Source organism: Podarcis muralis, chromosome 7 (assembly GCF_964188315.1).
Source record: "Podarcis muralis chromosome 7, rPodMur119.hap1.1, whole genome shotgun sequence".
Classification (NCBI taxonomy): Eukaryota; Metazoa; Chordata; class Lepidosauria; order Squamata; family Lacertidae; genus Podarcis; species Podarcis muralis.
The window spans coordinates 43,817,892-43,836,977 of NC_135661.1; the positions used below are offsets into that span (position 1 = coordinate 43,817,892).

The 19,086-nt window shown below is 47.5% G+C and overlaps 1 protein-coding gene and 1 long non-coding RNA gene across 6 annotated transcripts in view; one reads left to right on the forward strand and one right to left on the reverse strand.

Moving 5' to 3' along the window:
• Positions 1 to 13: 13 nt before the first annotated feature.
• On the reverse strand, positions 14 to 2,317 carry LOC114602090 (uncharacterized). 2 transcript variants are annotated; one of them, XR_003707864.2, is made up of 3 exons: positions 1,839 to 2,317; positions 933 to 1,025; positions 14 to 214 (listed from the first exon to the last, which is right to left on the reverse strand). It is a non-coding gene; the product is annotated as an uncharacterized LOC114602090 (long non-coding RNA). The 2 variants fall into 2 exon arrangements; XR_003707865.2 differs by lacking the exon at positions 1,839 to 2,317 and adding an exon at positions 1,697 to 1,817.
• A 1,497-nt stretch (positions 2,318 to 3,814) lies between these two features.
• TANGO6 (transport and golgi organization 6 homolog) overlaps positions 3,815 to 19,086 on the forward strand; it is a 43,235-nt gene continuing 27,963 nt past the window's right edge. For 3 of the 4 annotated variants that reach the window (XM_028739883.2, XM_028739884.2, XM_028739886.2), the window contains exons 1-9: positions 3,815 to 4,390; positions 6,488 to 6,604; positions 6,706 to 6,856; positions 8,418 to 8,554; positions 9,659 to 9,824; positions 10,605 to 10,687; positions 13,778 to 13,890; positions 15,285 to 15,461; positions 18,511 to 18,637. In XM_028739883.2, coding sequence (XP_028595716.2) covers positions 3,965 to 4,390; positions 6,488 to 6,604; positions 6,706 to 6,856; positions 8,418 to 8,554; positions 9,659 to 9,824; positions 10,605 to 10,687; positions 13,778 to 13,890; positions 15,285 to 15,461; positions 18,511 to 18,637 — 1,497 coding nt within the window. In that variant the 5' untranslated portion in view covers positions 3,815 to 3,964. The remainder of the gene's footprint in view (positions 4,391 to 6,487; positions 6,605 to 6,705; positions 6,857 to 8,417; positions 8,555 to 9,658; positions 9,825 to 10,604; positions 10,688 to 13,777; positions 13,891 to 15,284; positions 15,462 to 18,510; positions 18,638 to 19,086) is intronic. The other variant, XM_028739885.2, reaches the window with a different exon arrangement.

Here is a 19,086-nt window from a genome sequence, read left to right on the forward strand (position 1 = left end):
ATGTATTAGAATGTATCAGCCATATTCCTTATTTATTTAAAGGATTTATGAGCTGCCCTTCAGTAGAGTTTCCAGGACCTCCTTACAAAAACAAGATCAGAAAACTTTAAAATAATAATAACGCTGTTGGATCAGACCAGAGATCCTCTAGTTCCGGTATTGTGGTAGGTGAACTGTGTACTGGGATTTGTAGTCAAAGGCATAACAAGGATTCCTGAGGAACATAAAAAGAGTGAAGTTAGCTTTAATTTCAGTTCTGAGTGAGTTCCTGAAATAAAAAAAAGCTGCAGCATTTGTCTCCAGTGTTTTGGATCTTTTACAATATAAGACTAGTCCAGCATCCTATTCTCACATTGGATGACTAGATGCAGCAGCACTTTCCCCACTTCCTATGCCCAACAGTGGAAGAAGAACATAGTCAGTGTTTTTAGTAGATACTGAGAGCCTTAGCCTCCGTGAATTTGTTTAACCCTCTTCTTTTAAAGCCATCCAGTCTGTGGCCATTGCTACATCTTGTAGGAACAAATCCCATAGTTTAACTACATGTTGTGTTCAGTACTTCTGGTCCATCCTCAATATTCCATTGTTCAGTTTCACTGCCTAACCCCAGTGTCTAGTATTCTGACTGGGATAAAACTTTTTTTATCCACTTTCTCCATACCATGCATAATTCTACACACCTTTATAATAAGGATGTGTCCTTTTCTTCTAAACTAGAAAGCCCAGATATAGTATAACAATAAGACGATTGGTGCTGAAAGGATAATAGTAGTGGCACCAGGCAAGTCGTCTTCGGAATGGAATATAACAGGCGGCCATTGGAGAAGGTTGTTCTGTCAGATCCAGCGAAGTACTAAACTATAACTTATTTGAGTATCCCTTGCTCAGTCTTCCTACTGTGCCCAAAAGAATAAATGCAAGAGACGACCTACCAGTTCCAAGCCAAGGCTGAGTTTAAAGTGTGTAATTTGCAAGAGGCTTCTGCTGGAAACATCATCATTCCAAGCTAAGGATTGGTTTGCCAGCTAAGAAAATAAATAAATGAACCTGTTACATGTTACATGCTGATCCCATGCCAAGGGGATGTAGGACTATTGATGGCTTTAAAATATTGTGAAATTAAGGAGTAAAGATGCAGGACAGCAAGAAAGTCCCTAGTTCAAATCTTTCCCCTTTGCCATGAACTCAGCAGAGCTGGAACAGCAAATGTTCCTGCTCCGGGTTAAGGTGGGTAACACCCAAGGTTGGCCAAGTTATTTTGGCACCTCAGAAAGAGAAGCCCATAAATATCTCTCTATATATGAAATACAGTATATTAATAATCCACCTAATGATAGTGCTGGTCCCGCTCAGCCTCTGCCTTCCCGTTTGTAATAGGGTATTGGATGGGAAGAGGATAATAATACTGGCCTACCCTGAAGGGTTGGTGTAAGGGCTATAACTAGGTAATGCATGTGAATCACTTTGAACACTTCAGAATACTATACTGTACATAGTTTAGGTGCGTGCACGCTGAAGGTGCAGAAGAACGTGAAAGACGCTGAACAAATACATCTACACCATACATTTAAACCACACGACGTTTTCCAAAGAATCTGGTGAACTGTAGTTCACCCCCTTACAGAGCTACAATTCACCGCATCCTTACAACTCCCATGATTCTTTGGGGGACGCCACAATACGGTGCGGGTGTTACCTGAGCCTGTTCAGCCCCTGCCAGAGATATCCGGGACTCACTTCCTTTGAAATAAAAAAACCGCACTGATGCTGATCCCAAACCCAGAAGCAAGTAAGAGAGCCCCTGAAGTCCAGAGGAGACCCACCCTCATCTATCGTACCTTCCCATAATGGCAGCCTGCTTCAGGGCGAGGACCTTCCCAAGAAGGCCGCTCCTTATACTCGCTCGCGTACCTCCTGACCTTCCCAAGATGGCGAAATGTGGCGTCCGACCTTCCTAAAATGACGGCACTGTCTCGGCTTATCCGACCTTCCTAAGATGGCGGCCAGAAGCACAGCGTGAAGCAGCCGCGATGGCCGGGAGCGAGGCTGTGCTGAGGCGGGTGATTGAGGCGCTGGAGCTGCTACTGGGGATAGCCAAAGCTGCCGGTGAGAAGAGGGTGGGGGCTTTGGAGGCAAGGGCTCCTGCATCTTTGCGGTTCATGGGAGGCTGCAGGCGGCCTGGTCGCTCCCGCAGCTGTACGGCCTCATTAGAGACGGTGTACTGGGGCGGGTGTGGCGCGGCGGTGATTCCCTCCGAGAAAGCCCGTCTCTCCAGGGAATGCCCTCTGGCCAATTTTAGGGGGTGGTGTGCCCCGTATTGCCATTTTATTTTATTTATTTATTTACCTTTGTATCCCAAGAGCTCAAAGCGATATACTGTACAAAGTTATCTCCCGCCCCCCCCCCGCCCCTTGCTGGAAACCCGCTGTCAAACGGTACTGGTCGCGATGGGCTCAGTGCAAGGCATCTTCTTCCTATGTTCTTGTTTAAATCAGCCCTTCATCCAGAACCATGAGGACTGGAAGCTTGCTTCGTTTTTAGGGGAACGGCCACAGTAGTAGCTGCTCAGTAGCAGAGCACATGGGTCATGTGCAGAAGGTGTCCCAGGTTTGATCCCTGACAGCATCTGCAGGTAGGGTGGAGAAAGACAGCCCACTTGAATCCCTGGAGAGTGTGCAAGTCAGAACAACTGAGAAGGGCTTATCACAACTTAAAAGAATAATAAAATGTCAGAGGCAATACTGGGCTAGCTGAACTAATGGTCTTACTCTGGCACCTTTCTACAGGAACCCATGAATTGAAAAAAGTGGGGCAGTCCAAAAAAAAAAAGGGGGGGGGGACATTTCTGAATGGCCTGGCTGCTTCAGAAGCCAGAGCAAGACAACTCAAGGTTCTCAGAAAAACAAAGGCTGCAGTCCTAGCCTCACTTAACCTGGGAATATGCTCCATGTCCTTTGCTTTACTTCTGAGTAGACATGGTTAAGATTATGCTGTAACCCAGAAGGGAGAGGAGAAACTTTGGGGTGGGAAAAATATACCTATATAAGAAGATGCAGGGACGCGGGTGGCGCTGTGGGTAAAAGCCTCAGCGCCTAGGGCTTGCCGATCGAAAGGTCGGCGGTTTGAATCCCCGCGGCGGGGTGCGCTCCCGTCGTTCGGTCCCAGCGCCTGCCAACCTAGCAGTTCGAAAGCACCCCCGGGTGCAAGTAGATAAATAGGGACCGCTTACAAGCGGGAAGGTAAACGGCGTTTCCGTGTGCGGCTCTGGCTCGCCAGAGCAGCGATGTCACGCTGGCCACGTGACCCGGAAGTGTCTCCGGACAGTGCTGGCCCCCGGCCTCTTGAGTGAGATGGGCGCACAACCCTAGAGTCTGGCAAGACTGGCCCGTACAGGCAGGGGTACCTTTACCTTTATAAGAAGATGCAGCTCCAAACCAAATGTGTTCAGCAACATTATTGTCTGATATTTAAAAAAATAATTCTAACAAAATCAGAAATAAAATTGGACTATTTCTGGCACAACGAGCAGCATGCTCCTTTAAAACTTCTCATCAAATTCTCAACAAATAGAGCAAAATATCCCATTGTTATGGACTTATTAGAGATCCCTAGTCTGCATACAGAACCATAATTTCCAGTGTTTCTTGGGGGAGGGGGTTGTATTTCAAACCCGTTTTAGAGTGTGGTGTAGATATATTTGCTGCATGTGATCAACTGTCTGTCTTTCTTTTCGGGGGCAGATTCAGGCCCTCTGCAGTCAACGAAGCATGTCGATTTGCTGGAATCTTTGCGCTTCAATGTATCCATTTTGGAAGAGAAGTTTGCCCAGGACCCAAAATGGGATGAACTGCAGAGGTTGAGAACTGAGGTCTCTAAGCAGGCTCAGTGCCTGGCGTCCTGCCCGGATGTGCCTTGGAATTTTACATGCCATGTCTTGCTCCTTCTGCTGTGTCTCAAGCAGTGCATGGTCCTCTTAGCAACAGCTTACTGTCCACCTCAGCCAAACCCGAAGACAGCTGAAGCTGCACCTCCTCTGAGTCCCGGCACTCTCAGCATTGCCCAGGAGAAAACTGTGCAGGTGGCCTTACAGTTCATTGTGACCTTGGGCATTTGCCCATATCTCTTGCCTGGCGTTGGGCTTCCCCTGAGAAGCAGGACAGAATTCAGTGCCCTGGTTCAAGAAGTGGCCTCATCCAGATGCATTTCCAGTGCCACACGCCGGCTTTTTGTAACCTGCACTGTCCTAATGGAGGTTGCTGATCACACGTCCCTGAGCAGACTCATTCTCACACGTCACTTGGGGGATCTCCTGGCGGGGCTGTGCCAGCTCGGATTCTGTCCAGCAAGAAGGAAGGATGAAGAAGAAGCCAAGCCCTCAGAGGAGCAGATGGTAAGTTGTCAGCTTGGATTCAGGGTTGGGAACCTTCTGTGGCCTTCTGCTGCTGTTGTACTCCAACTTCCATCAGCCCCTGGTGTGATGGGAAATGCGTGTAGTTCAGTCTTCCCCATCCTGGTGTCCTCTAGATGTTGTGGGACTCCATCAGCCCTCCCTGGCATGACCAGTAATCAGAGATGATGAGAGTTGGAATCCAGCAATGTTTGGAGGGCCACAGGTCGCACATCTGTGGCATAAAGAGTATACTTTGTTTAGCACCAGTTGCCAACTCTGAATAGTCAGGATGGGCATCTCAACATTTTTATAGAGCATCACTTAAATACGCACATCTCTTGATGAAAGGTGTTTTTGATAACTTTCCAAATTTTGATAACTTTCCTAATCTGTCTTCTCCTTAGAAAATTTAAGAGAGAGTGTCTTACATTGTTGGAGAAATTTAAAAGGGGTTCCTGGATTGGAGATGTTCCTCCCAGAAACCCAAAACCCAAAAGAAAAGGATGCAGGTCTTTATAGCAATACAAGTAGGAACAGCCTTTAAAAATAAGGAGTCTGTGAAGAACCACATCCTAAGCAATGTTTTTATACACTTCCAGATTTTACACATGATTTCTATTCACCAATCAAAGGATCGCAGCAGTCTTAATAGTTGCAACACAATGTCACCATTCTTAACCAATCAAAATAATTTGGCTCTTCAGATCAGCCCTCATTATAATATCATGTGATTTCTTTATTGAGACTTTGACTAATTGTCCTATTCATTCAGTGTCTCCCAATATGCTATTCGATCCATCTATAAAACAATTCAAGATTAATCACAATTGCCATGCCTAGCTGATTCTCTTGTCATGCATACAGTGGCCACCATAGATTCTAACAGTTTATTCTTTTCAGTGTTCTGTAACGGACATTCGCTACATGCAGTACGTAAAAGCAGCTAGTTCTGTACTGTAAAAGCAGGCATGCACCGGCCTTTTCAGTTTAGCTAGGCCATAAGCTCAAAAGAAAATGGAATCATCAAAATGATACAGTATGAAATTATTATTTTCTTCATCCTTATGATCCCACTGGAACCTTCTGTGCAACTCAAACACTGGGCTGGTGCAAGTGATGGTGTCTGGGTTTGAGGGATGCAACCTATGAAGCAGTAGTGGTTCAGCAAACACTCAGTGTTTACATCACTTGCAGCAGCATGGGACATTGGAATGACATCATGTAACACTTTGCTCAGGTTGGACATGAGCCTGGTAAGACTATGTGCAAACTTGTCCGCATCAGCAAGTTCTCTCTCTGCACTGAGATAATGTTGACACAACAGAACACTGCAAATGACAACATCAAGTTTGTGCCAAACAGACAACAAGGTGCAAACAAGATTGCATCAGTGCAGTAACCCTTTTCAGGTACCCAAAGCACCCGCCTGCTAGCCTGAGAGCCAAACTAGATGCTACTCACGGAGTACGAACAGTCTGTTGATTGGTTTTAAGTTACCCGAAGGGCTATTTTTGAGAGAAAAGTACAGTGGTGCCTCGCAAGACGAAATTAATCCGTTCCGCGAGTCTCTTCATCTTGCGGTTTTTTCGTCTTGCGAAGCACGGCTATTAGCGGCTTAGCGGCTATTAACGGCTTAGCGGCTTTAAGAAAAAGGAAACAAACTCGCAAGAACTCACAAGACGTTTCGTCTTGCGAAGCAAGCCCATAGGGAAATTTGTCTTGCGGAACGACTCAAAAAACGGAAAACCCTTTCGTCTAACGAGTTTTTCGTCTTGCGAGGCATTCGGCTTGCGGGGCACCACTGTAGCTAAATATGGTGATTTGGTGTAAAACTGGAGAAAGGAAGAGGGTTAAGCAGGCCTCCCACATCTCTTAACTCAGACTGCTGTCCTTTGGCAGCTGCCTTTCAGAAAAGAAGAACAAAGAATAGCAAGTTGTGGGGAGGTTGATCTTATGTCTTCTGTGCAGTGTCTGCTTAGGAATGCAGACCTTTGTGGAAGATTTCAGCACATTGCCAACCACCCAGTAGAGGGAGTCAAAGCCATACTGTACAATTAATTTTACTGCTGCTGCTATTTTATGCAAACTTTTTTTTAGGGCCTTACAGAAGAGGAGCGAAGCAGCTGCAGGGAGGCATTGCAAGGCCTTTTGAACAGAGTTTACCAGCCGCTGGTGGTTCGAGAACTGCTCCTGCTGCAAGGTGGACCCAAACAGGTACTGCAGGTGGACCCTGCTTCCTGGGGAGTCTAAGTGTGCTCACTGGTGTGGCTCTGCAACCCATTACTTGTCCTCTTCTTCCCTCCTGACCATTCCAGGGTTCTGGTTCCAGTGGACGCAGCAGTGAGCATGGTCTGGCACCAGCCCCAGCCTGGCTCCGGCGTCTCTGTGGGCAGCTGCTCTCTGAGAGGCTGATAAGACCGGGTGGTGTTCAGGCTGTGGTCCGTGGCATCCTAGAGGGTGCAGGAGGTGAGTGAGATAACATAAGAAAAGCTATGAGTAAGCATGGAGAACGGGGCACAGTAGAACTGTATAAGATTATGCCTGGCATGGGAGAAGATGGATGGAAAATAGGTTTTACTTCCCCTCCCATAGTACTAGAACCCAGTGAAGCTGAATGCTGGGAAGATTCCTGTGGCATGGGGATGGCCACCAACTTGGATTGTTTTAAAAGAGGATTAGACAAATTAATGGAGATTAAGGCTATCAGTGGTCACTAGCTAAGGTGGCTTTGTTCCAACTCCACAGTCGGAGGCAGTGGGCCTCTGAATGCCAGTTGCTGGGAATCGCAAGTGAGGAGAGTTGCCGTGGCACTCGGGTCCTGCTTGTGGGCTTCCCACCGAGGCATCTGGTTGGACATGGTGAGAAAAGGATGCTGAAGAGATGGGTACCCTTTGTTTGTGGACCGAAGGTGCATGTAGTCGAGCCTCCTGCTTCCCAGAGGGGCCTGTTAGAGGCCCTCAGGAAGCTCACCAGCAGGGATAGGCAGGCAACAGATGTCCCCGTTTTTTAACAGTGAGCAATCAGAGGTAGACTGTCTCTGAGCCTGGAGGTTTCCTGTTGGCATCCTGTTCTCCATGAACTTATCTGATCTCCTTTGAATGCCATTTTAGCCAGTGGCCCCTATATCCTGCAACGGTAAACTGCCACAAATCCCGCTAATTCTGTTATCCAGTGTGAGATAACAGTGAGCAATCAGAGGTAGACTGTCTCTGAGCCTGGAGGTTTCCTATTGGCACCCTGTCCTCCATGAACCTATCTGATCTCCTTTGAATGCTATTTTAGCCAATGGCCCCTATATGCCACAAATCCCGCTAATTCTGTTATCCAGTGTGAGAAAGCATATTGAGACCTGGGAGTTCTGTGACTCTTTTCTCCAAAGGTTATTTAAGCGTGTTTGAGGAATTTTGCCTCTCACTGCTTCAGTTCAGTTTGTTTTGGATGACAAGAGGCATAAAAGACACTCTTTCAAATGGGTCATCCTTGGTTACTGCAGGTGTATGCTGGTTTTTAATGATTTGCAGAATTCTCCATCAGCTTTTCTGTTTGACAGAGGTCTGTGAAACTTGAAAGCTTGCGGAGTCATAGATCTACCAAAGTTAGTCCAATAAAAGCTGTCATTTTACTGGCTTTGTGCCAGCTGCTTATTGAGGAACCTTTGGGATCACCTCATTTCCTCTTTACAAACTTAGCATTTTGCTAATGCAACATGAAAATTACCTTTTGCAAATTATCCTTATTTGCATAGAAAAACCCTACTTTGCACGCAAAAGGTCCCAGGTTCAACCCCCAGTTAGGGCTGGGAAAGAGGCCCCTGTCTGAAACCCCAGAGAGCTCCTGCTGGTCAATTGCAACAGTAGTGGCTAAATGGACCAATAGTGTGACTTTGTATAAGGTATCTTCCTATATACAGGCACCCTAGGGATTAGAGCAGGTCATCAGAATGCATTACAATTCAGAATGAGCATCAACTGTATTCATAGTATCCTAGAGCCTAACAAAGTGTCTCTCTTGCCTTTCTGCCTTCCAGCTGGGGCTACAGGAGGCAGCAGTGCCGAAGCAGCAGCAGCTGACTGGCGGAAGTGTGACGCTGTGGCCAGGATCCTCTCCACTTGTCCTCAGCAGTCTCTGTCCCTGGAGGATTATTGCCGACAGGTGTGCCCACAGGTATGTCCTCCCTCCGCCTTCCCCTCCACTATTCTATCTATATTCTGTGGTGGCCTGTAGTGCAGGGCCTTCCAATAGGGGCATCATTCCTGCAGGGGCTGGTAGCGGTAGTGGTGGCATCCATCTGTCTTGAGAGACAGTAAAATGCACTTCTGGGGTGAACTCAAACCGCTAGAGAATCACATCGCCCGCTGTGGCTGCAGAGACTGGTAACTCTTACGTTATTTTGCTGTGTTTGCAGCACTGAAGTGACCTCTCCAGAGTGTAAGCCTGGGCAGTGTGTATGGAGGTCCTGGGCTGCCCAGATGACAAGGACACCCCCCCCCCCTTGGCCTTGCCAACGTGATCCAAAGGAAACCAGAGCGGTCTATTTGTCACCTACTTGACTGCAGGAGCTGCTGGAAGGAGGTGTATAAGATGCCATCCAACTGTCATAGGGACTTCAGTGGATTTGTGTAGGGTTTACTCCTTAGCCTTTTCTTCTCCCGGAGATGTACCACAAGGCAGTGGGTATGGATTTTTCCTCGGGGTTTACTCCCAAAGCCTTTCTCATGAATGAGTATATCCACAATGCAGTGGAGGTTTAGGATCAGAGTTTTCCTTCTCCTAGATGGGCTACCTTCCCAGGTTGGTGAGCTCCACCTGCCCTTCATTTCCCTCTACAGCATGTGCAGTAACTGTGGTGGTAACAATGGTAATAGCAATAGTAGAAGTAACATACTACATTTACTACATTTATTACCAAGCCTACACCAGTAGGTCCCAGGGTAGGTTACAACAGTTTAAAATTCAGAATTAAAAACAGTTAAAACAGAGGACAGTTGCAGGAATAGGGCAAGTCCTGAAAACACACATCTCAGCTGTTAAAGGCCAGGCTGAAGAGACCTAATACGAAGCTCTCATCATTTATAGGCCTATTACTAAAAAAAGGCATACTTGCATTTGCTTTTTATTGGCCTATTAACAATGAGAAGCACATGCATGGTTTTAGAAACACTGTTTAATGAAGGATCAGCGGCCGAGGAATAAACAGCACTGGAGAGCAATGCAAATGCAGCCCCCAGCAGTGGCTAAAGAGCAGTCTGTGTGCCATTTCTCTCCCAGGTTCTGCAGCTGTTCCTCATTCAGGATAAGCTGACAGCCCATCAGTTCCAGCGAGTTGCCACCACAACTGTCCTCTCCATGGCAAGACAACACCCCCAGCAAGCAGAGAAGCACCTGCTGCGTCCCATAATGGAGCCCCTCCTGCGCTGCTCAGATGATGTGACAGGTAACCGCTTCCTTCTTCTTGACCACCTGGACCAGACTAAGGAATCTGGCGGCCCCTGTGAGAGGGGCAGGTCGCCTTCTTTGTACCTGTCCTGCATCATCGGTTCAGGCTGTGAAAATTGTTTCTTATTTTGTTCAATGACTTCATTACTTGGAATCATTTGCTCTGTGATTCTTGGATATCTCATTTCCTCAGTGACAGAAGCCTGGCGGGCTCTCTCCTAGCAGCCCGTTACAAACTGGGCAGAGCTCCAAGTAACTCATTCTGTACTTTATGGACTATTCTGTTTAATTCAATTGCCATTATTGTGTTGCATTAAATGAAGCAGTCCATAAAAGCGTGATGCATTGAGCACCCTACCATGATTACAGGGGTGGGTTGCCCTTTTAGGGCTGCAATGACCCATGGTCAGTCCTCCAGGGGGAGAATTATGAAAGTGGTCATGGTGAGATCTGCCTTTCAAAAGACTTTTATTTATTTTTATTTATTGACTTTATATACCGCCCTATACTCGGGGGTCCCATCAGCTATTCTGTACTATGTTTTTTGTTTTTTTAAAAAAATCCTCCATCATTAATGAACCTTTTGGCATTATTATAGTGAGCGATCCATGGGAGCAGTCAGTCTAAAAAAAACCCTTAATAAAACAAACAAACAACTGATATATTTGAAGGCTCCCACCCCACAAAAATGCTTTTGAGGAGTTGGACACAGCCTGCAGTGTCAACCTTCCCTGTTTTGATGGGTTTTGATGATCTTATTATTCTCTGTTTCGTTCAGAAGTACCGCTGAAAGAGCTGCTGGCAGGGACTGTGTTGGTGAAAGAGGAGGAGCTCAGTGAGTGTGTGGAAAGTGTGCTTAAGGTACATCATTTAACCTCGCTTACTGTATGTCTTGCTAAAACTGAATATTGCAAGCAGGGAAAGTGACCCTTTCAAGAAGTTCTCTTTTCAATTCGACCACCAGAACAGATGGTTCTTCAGCTTCCCAACCCTTCCCTGAGGAAACAAAATTTGTGTCTAAGCAGTTTAAAGAACATAGCTGGATGCCCCCAGTGAGAGACAACTGATGGGTCATATGCCACAATGCCCCTGTGACCTCCTTCCAAAAGCAATGCATGGACTCCTTGCACAGAGGTGGTCCAGCTGCCTGTTGCCTCCCTCAGGAAGCAAAGCCTCCCTTGGATGCTGCTGCAAGTTCAGTGCTTGCACAAGAAGCTGAGCTGAGCTGAGTAGAAGACTTGCATCCTTGCCGTGTCCTTCCTTGCTCTGCCTCTGATGTGGGACTATATATAAAGGCAGCTGATTCATTGGCATCCCAGTCAGGTGCTTCAAACACCTTATAGCAGCCTTTGCCAACCTGGAGCCCACCAGATGGTTTGGACTGCAGCTGTGTTGGCTGGGGCTGATAGGAGTTGTAGTCCAAGCCATCTGGAGGACATCAGGGCAGAGAAGGCTGAATGCCACTAATGTGCTCAAGGAGTAACAGGAAGTGCTTGCACCCAGTGGCTAAAGTCCTGGAGACAAAGGAAAAGAAGCATCAGCTGCAGCTGGAGACCTTAAAGGAGTAGATTATCTTCCTTGAGCTGCCCTTGTGAGTATTTCCAAAACCAAAACCGATGCGGTTATGTTAGCTTCCTAGCTAGAGCACCCACACCTCCACTTCCTAGAGCACCCACACCTCCAAGTCCTGAACAGTGATGGTGACCTGCTGCCCCATAGCAATCTTGCTTCCCTTCTTCCCCATATCTCATCTCCCATCTCCTAGGACTTGCTCCATGCTGTGCCCTGTACAGACTGGTCTGCCAGATGCAGGCCTCTTGTTTCACCTATGCTTTTTACCTGGTCAGTTTATAAGTGCATTTACTTTAGAACTGGTGGCAATTAACTTCAGTTATGCTTCTGCATCACAGTTTCCATGCTTAGGATCACAGTGTATGTGCGTGCATGTGCATTCAGCTTTGCCCTTCATGCTCTGCTCGGCTAGGAGTAATTCCCCTTCTCATATGGTGGTGCTAGCCCAGCACTTTGGAAGCATAATCTTTTGCTCGTTTTTCCAATTCATTGCCAAGCAATATAATAACTGGCAAGCCTGCATCAGAATCTGCAATTTCTGCATGGGACAATCAGCAGTCTAAAGTAGATGGATAGGGATCTGACCGAGTGGCTTGCCAAGCAAGCAGAAATCACTGAAATGAATAGTGGCTGTACTGCCTTGTGGCTCTGCACATTCCAGCCTGGGCAGGGGAAATCAGCAGAGATCACTGGGGGAAGGTAACTGGAGCCCTTTTGCCTTCTCAGTGTCCAATGGGTCCAGTGCCTGTCTGCCTGTCTTTTAAAGCCCATGTTGCAGCCGATGCTGCAGGGCGAGGGTCTCCCCACCAAGCTCCTGATTTCCAACTCTTGAAGAGGGGCTTAGAAATCCCTCAGTCTTGATGAAACAGATAGATGCAGTCAATGGTAGACCTTGGTGGCCTCTTGCCTTCAATTGGACATCATTGCTGAGGTTCCCCAAAAGCTCAGTGCCCAGTGCGACTGAACCAGCTGTGTTCCCCTAGATCCGCTTTGGATGAAGTTTGTCCTTTTTGAGAGGAACAGCATGGCCTTTCAGCTGTATCCAGGTTAGCCGGTTGTGGACACAACAGGTAAAGCAATCTTTCTCTTTCTCTGGAGGTCAGCTTGCTTTTCCTTGGTCAGATTCCAACATTTTGGGCAGCACAATCCCATGCGTCAGGCAGCCAAGCCACAAGCCAGCAGTGCTGAAATCTTTGGCAGACACCTTGGCAGTCTGAGCTCTTAAATACTGTGATTGCTCGACAGCATCTTGGGCAGTAATGATCTGTTATAATGAGCCGGCAGGCAGGAACAGGTCCCAGAGGCCGCACGGTGGCCACTGTTCCTTCTGCAAATGCCTGGGAGCACAGGGTGGGTCCATTGCTAATGGCAGAGTGCTAGAGCTCTGACAGAGGGGAGATTAAGATGGCAGATTGGAGCTTGAATGTATTTCTGGGGCTTTGCCTCCCAAGTGTCATCTGATGCCAGAGTGGGAAACTCATCTCAGGCCTTTAGCAGGAAAGCAGCAAGTACAAATAATGCTCGTTGAGGATGAGTGGCTCCATGGGGGATTAGCTCAGGTGGAAATAATAGGCCATATTTTATAAAGGAAATCTCTTGCTCACAGAGGTGCTTTTGTGTGTCCGTGCTGGGACCAGGGATACCCTGAAGGTCTAAGACAATGTGACTAACCAGTAGCCCTCTAGATGTTGTAGGACTCCCAGTTCCCAGCAGCCAGCATGGCTAGTGGTCAGGGTGATGGCAGCCACAGATGTTCCCAGCCTTTCCTTCAGGCCATGGTAGTTCTAAAAAGAGTCTCAGAGCAGTCTGACACCTTTACCCAAGACTGTGGCAAATGCAATCGTACCTTGGATCCCAAAAGCCCTGGAACTCAAATGTTTTGGCTCCTGAACGCCGCAAACCCGGAAGGGATTGTTCCAGTTTACGAACATTTTTTTGGGAACCTGAATGTCCAACGGGGCTTCCTGCAGCCAATCAGAAGCTGTGATTTGGTTTTTGAACGTTTTGGAAGTTGAACGGACTTCTGGAATGGTTTCCATTTGATTTCCAAGGTATGGCTCTAGATAAATACATCAGAATTCTGAGCAAAGAAATGAGCTTTCAGTTATGGAAATCTGCATAGGTCGTCACTTGTCCAGGTTTATCACACCTCTGCTAGTTCTCATTGCCCATGCACTTCCAAGCCCATTTCTCTATCTATAACCTTTATGTTCATTTCTCAAGGGTTATTGCAGAGAGCAGTGCCTCTCAAGGTGATGGCAATTCTTGTGCCCAGCCCTGTTCTGTGTTTCTGTGAGTCATAGTCCACAGGCAAGGCAGGCATGTGCTTCCTGTCTCTCTCCATCCACTCATCCCATGGTGCTTCCTCTCTCGTCTCAGGTGTACGTGGTTGGCAATGAACCCACAGCTTTCCTATTGGACTCCTTGCAGCCTGTGCTAGGAACCATCTTCTCCCTCTGGTGTTTTACGAAGCAGAACGTGTCTTTCTTACGGTAAGGTGTGTGGCCCAGAGGAAGGGCTCTGCAGTCAAAGACCATCTGATTTCAAAAAATTTCCTCCCACTGCATCTTGGGAGAAACATCCCTCTTTTGGGGGCAGTTTCAAGGACATGAAAGACAGGCAGATGACACTCTCTTACTGCTGCTGCTGTGACTTCGTCACTTATAAAGTAGCACTATATACGTTGGCAGCTAAGAAGATCAGGAGAAAAGAACTAGATAAAATACTGGTCAATTGCAAAATTGATTCGGACATTTACGGTAAGCTGTCACCTTCTACCTGAGAACCCCTTGATAGTCTATCGTATGCAACAATATAATTCTTAGGAGACGTGATCGTGGTTTATTGTATCTGCAGTGCCTGATGTTTTTATGGTTTTTATGGTTATTGTTGCTTTTCTTTTTGTTTCCTTTGTGAATGATGCCATGGCCTTTGGCTAGTGCAATAAAGTTGTTGTTGATGATGATGATACTGCTGCTGCTGCTTTGTGTGTGTATGTGTGGCTTGCTTTCTATTCACAGACAATGAGGCAGTGTTTTGTGCTGCACAGCAGTACCTGGAGACCAGACTTCCTGCTCTAAGGAGTTGATGCTGGCACAAGCTGGGGATGCAATTAGGCAGATCATATCTGCGGGAGTTGGATGCTGCTTCTCATGAGAGAGAGGCATCTTCAGGACTTGTCCAGGAAATGGGATTTAAATGTTGGCAGATGCAGCTCGGAACATGCATGATGAGCCCAGCACTTCTTAATAGTGCAAGGGCAAATTCTTAGGGAGCTCTTGCAAGGGGTACAGCAGTGGTGGAGAACCTCCTCCTGCCCAAGGGTTGTGTTCCCTTTGGGGAATCTTCCACAGGCCAGTGGTGGGCATGACCAAAGCCAAAAGTGTGTGGAGCAATGAATGTAAATTTTACTTTTGTACAGTAGGTTTGTTTCTGCACATACTTGCACAATCTTCTCTATCCTCTGTCTTGGCATGCAGGAGGCATTATCAGAATTTAAAGACACATTCCAGCAAGGCAAAAACATGCCTGGCCTATGTGAAATGACCAGTGAGAGGTGGCCTAGGGAGAATATTGAGGGTCAGATACATAGGCCTGGAGAGCTGCATTCAACCCCCAGGCCTGAGGATCCCTTCTCCTGGGATAAATGGGCCTCGTGTTAAGAAAAGGTATGGACTAGATGCAGCAGTTTAGAGCAGTGAGGGAAGACTCCTCTGGTCTACCCCATTCTAGCAATGGAGAAGTCCACTGCCTGATTTGGAGCCTCTAGGACACTTCCAGGTTCACCTGCCCTTTCTCTTCAACCCTGCCAGGTTCAGATTGGCACATGCTTGTTCTCCCTTGGACTGCTTGGCAGTCACTCATTTCCACATTTCCTTCCTTGTAGCACTCCATGCCAAGAGATCCTGTTATGGTTCTTGGAGAAATGCAAGAGGCAAACCGCATTATCCGTCCTGGAAGGACTTGCAAGGCTTGGAGGAGCCACCCACCTGCTCCATCCGCTCTGTCAGTTTCAGGCAGGCAGTGAAGGGGGCGCTGTAGTCACCATCAAAGAGACTATCAGGTGAGAAACTGCATGTGGCTTTCCAGTCCTGTGTGGCTGCAGGCTGATGTTGTGGCTGAGCTTGTTCTGGGGTGGTCTTCTCAAAGCAGAGGAGATGGAGCCTTGTGGCTCTCTGATTTCCAGGGTTGCCTGTCCTGTGTCTTCTCTGGAAGTGGACACAGCAAGCTCCACCACCGCAAAATACCTTTCTGGAAATGTGAATCTTTCAGATAAGGTGTCTGTGAAGCCTCCGGCTCGTTGGCACAGGTGGCATGCTGGGGGAAGAGGGCCACAGCTTTTCTTGAGGCTGGGCAGACTCGTGTCACCTGCATTCATGTATAAGTGGTTGCAGACTGTGAAGTGGAGTGAGTGCTTCTGTCTGGCTCTTTGAGCAAGTAACAGGACGTATGGAGGTGTTGCTTCACTTACGTGTCCTTAAGAGCAGTTGTGTGTACAGTATGCGCATGCCAATTTGCAGAAGGGTCGCAAAGGGATAGGGCTAACAGTGGCTACGTTCTCCCTCTGCTTTTAAAGACAGTCTGCTTCTGAATTACCAGTTGCTGGGAATCACAAGTGGCACAAGTGCTGCTGTGCCCAGGTCCTGCTTTTGGGCTTCCCACTGAGGCATTTGGTTGGCCCTGTAAGAACCAGGTACTGGACCAGATGGCCCCCTTTGGCCTGATTCAGTAGCTAAGCTCTTCTGATGATCTCATTTCTGTGTGAATGAGTGCTGATATAATGATGAAGGGATGAAACAGTGTGAAGCCCCAAGCACTGGGGAGTGATGTGCTGGAAGGAAATGGAAGACTCATCAAAGTGGAAAGAGAAGGGAATCTGGAGCTCTTGTGGGCCTTATCTTGGACTTCCAAAGTTCTCCTTGCCAGAGGTTCATGTAACTGAAACTGAAAACCACAAAGCGGTCAGCTACAGGGGCTGCGGGGAGGGCTGGCTCTGAGGAGTAAGCAAATGAACAGAAGCGGAAGCTCAAATTCAAACCCAAGAACCCCCAGTGACTGTTGCATGCACAGATGGTAAACACTCCCAGTATGCTAATAGCAGGCTACAGGTACGGTTGCCATATTTTGAAGAGCAAAAAAGAGGACACATTTGCCAACTTCTACTTTTAACTATGGATCGCTATGATGACACTACCCATGGAAAAGAGGGTGTGCCCTGGAAAAAGAGGACATATGGCAACCCTAACAGTAGAGAAGGGGAACTCTGTTTTTGGAGTCTAGTTTGTTAGCCTATGCCATGCTGCTACTCTCAGTGCAGCAGTGCTACTCAGGTAGGTGGGGGGAGACATTTACTGCCAGATCTCTATTGCTGCTCTGTGCTGAGAACAGAATGTCAAAGTTGCTCCCTTACCTCACCCCAGCAAATGTGACTGAGCTGAAGGGGCCCACTCTGGCTCCCACAGCACCTGAATCAAACCCTTGAGAATCAGAGGGCGAAGGTGCACTCTGGCCTCTCAAGTGTGCAGTGCAAGCTCCCCCCTTTCCCCTTCTTGTTCAACCAATTTCAATGTCAGATTTTCCCACTCACAAGCCCATGTATGGGCGCTGTGTTTTATAACCTGGGATTATTTTTGTTTTGTCTTTTTGCAACCATTCCTGTGTTACCTGGTGGTTTCCTGTCTCGCTGAAGGTGCTAATTAACTTCATAATGTTATGGTGGTGGTGTTTTCACCAATTACTGGTGTAATGAATGGTAACTTCACTTTGCACATAATTGTCACAGACTGGACTTTTTATATTTCTTAGCCATTTGGTGTCCAGTTCACATTTGTCCTCCCCACTCTTGACACCCCTACCTGCCAACTGAAGATAGCTATTCATACATCTCCAGTCCATGAACACTTGTGCCTTATTTGCTAGCCTTTTAAAGTGCCGCAAGCCTCTGCTGATTTAGTGTGTTGCCAAAGAGTTGCCTCTGCCTTCTCTTGAATGTTGGGCTTGCAGTGTGAGTTGACTTGCAGAGTTGAGCCTCCACTCTTGCTTTCCACGAGTTTGCCATTCATGTGTGTAAAATACTTCACCTAAATCACCTCATTGTGATCCTAACAGCAGCCGGGTAAAGCAGGCTAGTGTGATTATCCCCTGTTGCAGATGTGGGACTGAGACAGAGAGAAAAAGAGAGTGGTGTATGGCAGAGGCAAGATTGAGATGAGGAATTTCCTTATCTCTTAGCCTAGCCTTCCCTAACCTGGTGCCCTCCAGATGTTTTGGACTGTAACTCTCATCAGCCCCAACATCATATGGCCATATTGGCTGAGCTGAGGCTGATGGGAGCTATAGTCTAATACATCTGGAAGGCCAAGGCTGGTGAAGTTTTTCTTAGCCATTCTGCCATGCTTTGTTCTTTTATTTTTCAAAACATGAGTGGTATCCTTCCATTTAAAAAACTCCCTGGATGGCCAATACCATCAAAAACAAAAACACCTGGCAGCAAAACCCAATGTTCGTATATTTAGCCCCACAAACTTCTCCGAGGAAACTTGGGCCTCTTGTGCTAGTCAAAGCACAAAACCTAATCCTGTTAACCAAGGTAGCGGGGCGTGTGGGGAGTGGAAAACCTCTCCCAGTAAGTAGCTCACATTGCATGCTGTTAGAGCATTGCTGCAGAGCATTGCTGTCAACAGGCCTGTGATCTTCCTGCACACAGTGAGGGAGAGCAGGCATGCTTTTGGGTGGCTACCCTCTCAAATCAACTCTCTAGGCAGACTGCTTTGCAGTGTGAAACATTACCCCAGGATATGGTGCCCTCCACATGTTGTTGGACTGCAACGCCTGCCATAGCCGTCCTGGCTGGGGCTGATGGAAGTTGTAGTCCAAAACATCAGGAGGACACCAGGTTGGGGAAGGCTGCTGTAGAGCTGTTCAAGTGCTTCGTAAGATTGTTGATTAGCAACACAGCTGCCTGCTCTTGGTGGCTCAAAAGATCCTCCCTCTGTTAAGGAGTTGGCCTGAGGTCACTTGCAGAAGGATGGAAGAGGAATGTAAGATGCTCAGAGTTGCTGCCAGGAAAGTTGTGACTCCCCTTTGTGAAACTTTTGCCTCTTGTTTCACAGCGATGAAGACGAGGCTCTCTACCAGAAGGTGTCCTCTGAGCAATGGCAGCTGGAGCAGCTTGTGGAGCTGCTCTCTCACTGCCAGAGCAGTGGCTTAGCCGGAGACTTCTTCCTCTGTTGCCTAAAGGTAGGGGGCCTTCTGGCATCAGGGCTGCTTCATCTTGGCAGTTGCTTCTGGCTGTTTAATAATGTATTTGCAGGAGGTGCAGGAGTCTTTCTTCCAGGTTAAAAAATATATCAGGTAACCACAGGTGATGGGGAAGATCCTTCTCTGCTTGAACATAGGGACATGGGAAGCTTCCTTATACTCAGACTACTGGTCCATCTATCTCAGTAGTGGCTACACCCTGGGATGCCTTGAATGATGGTCAAGGGTGCTGCAGGCAACAGTGGCCTCTGTACCTCTTTCCTTCCCTCCCTCCTCTGATGTCCTCTCACATCTCTGGCTCCCAAAGGCTTGCACGGCTGTTTGTTGCAGCAACCCTGCCTATAGGCTCCCCAGGCGAATAATGCCTCTGGGGCTGGCCAGGGGTTGCTTCCCAGGCCCCTGTGGGGTAATGTGAGGAAGCATCTCTC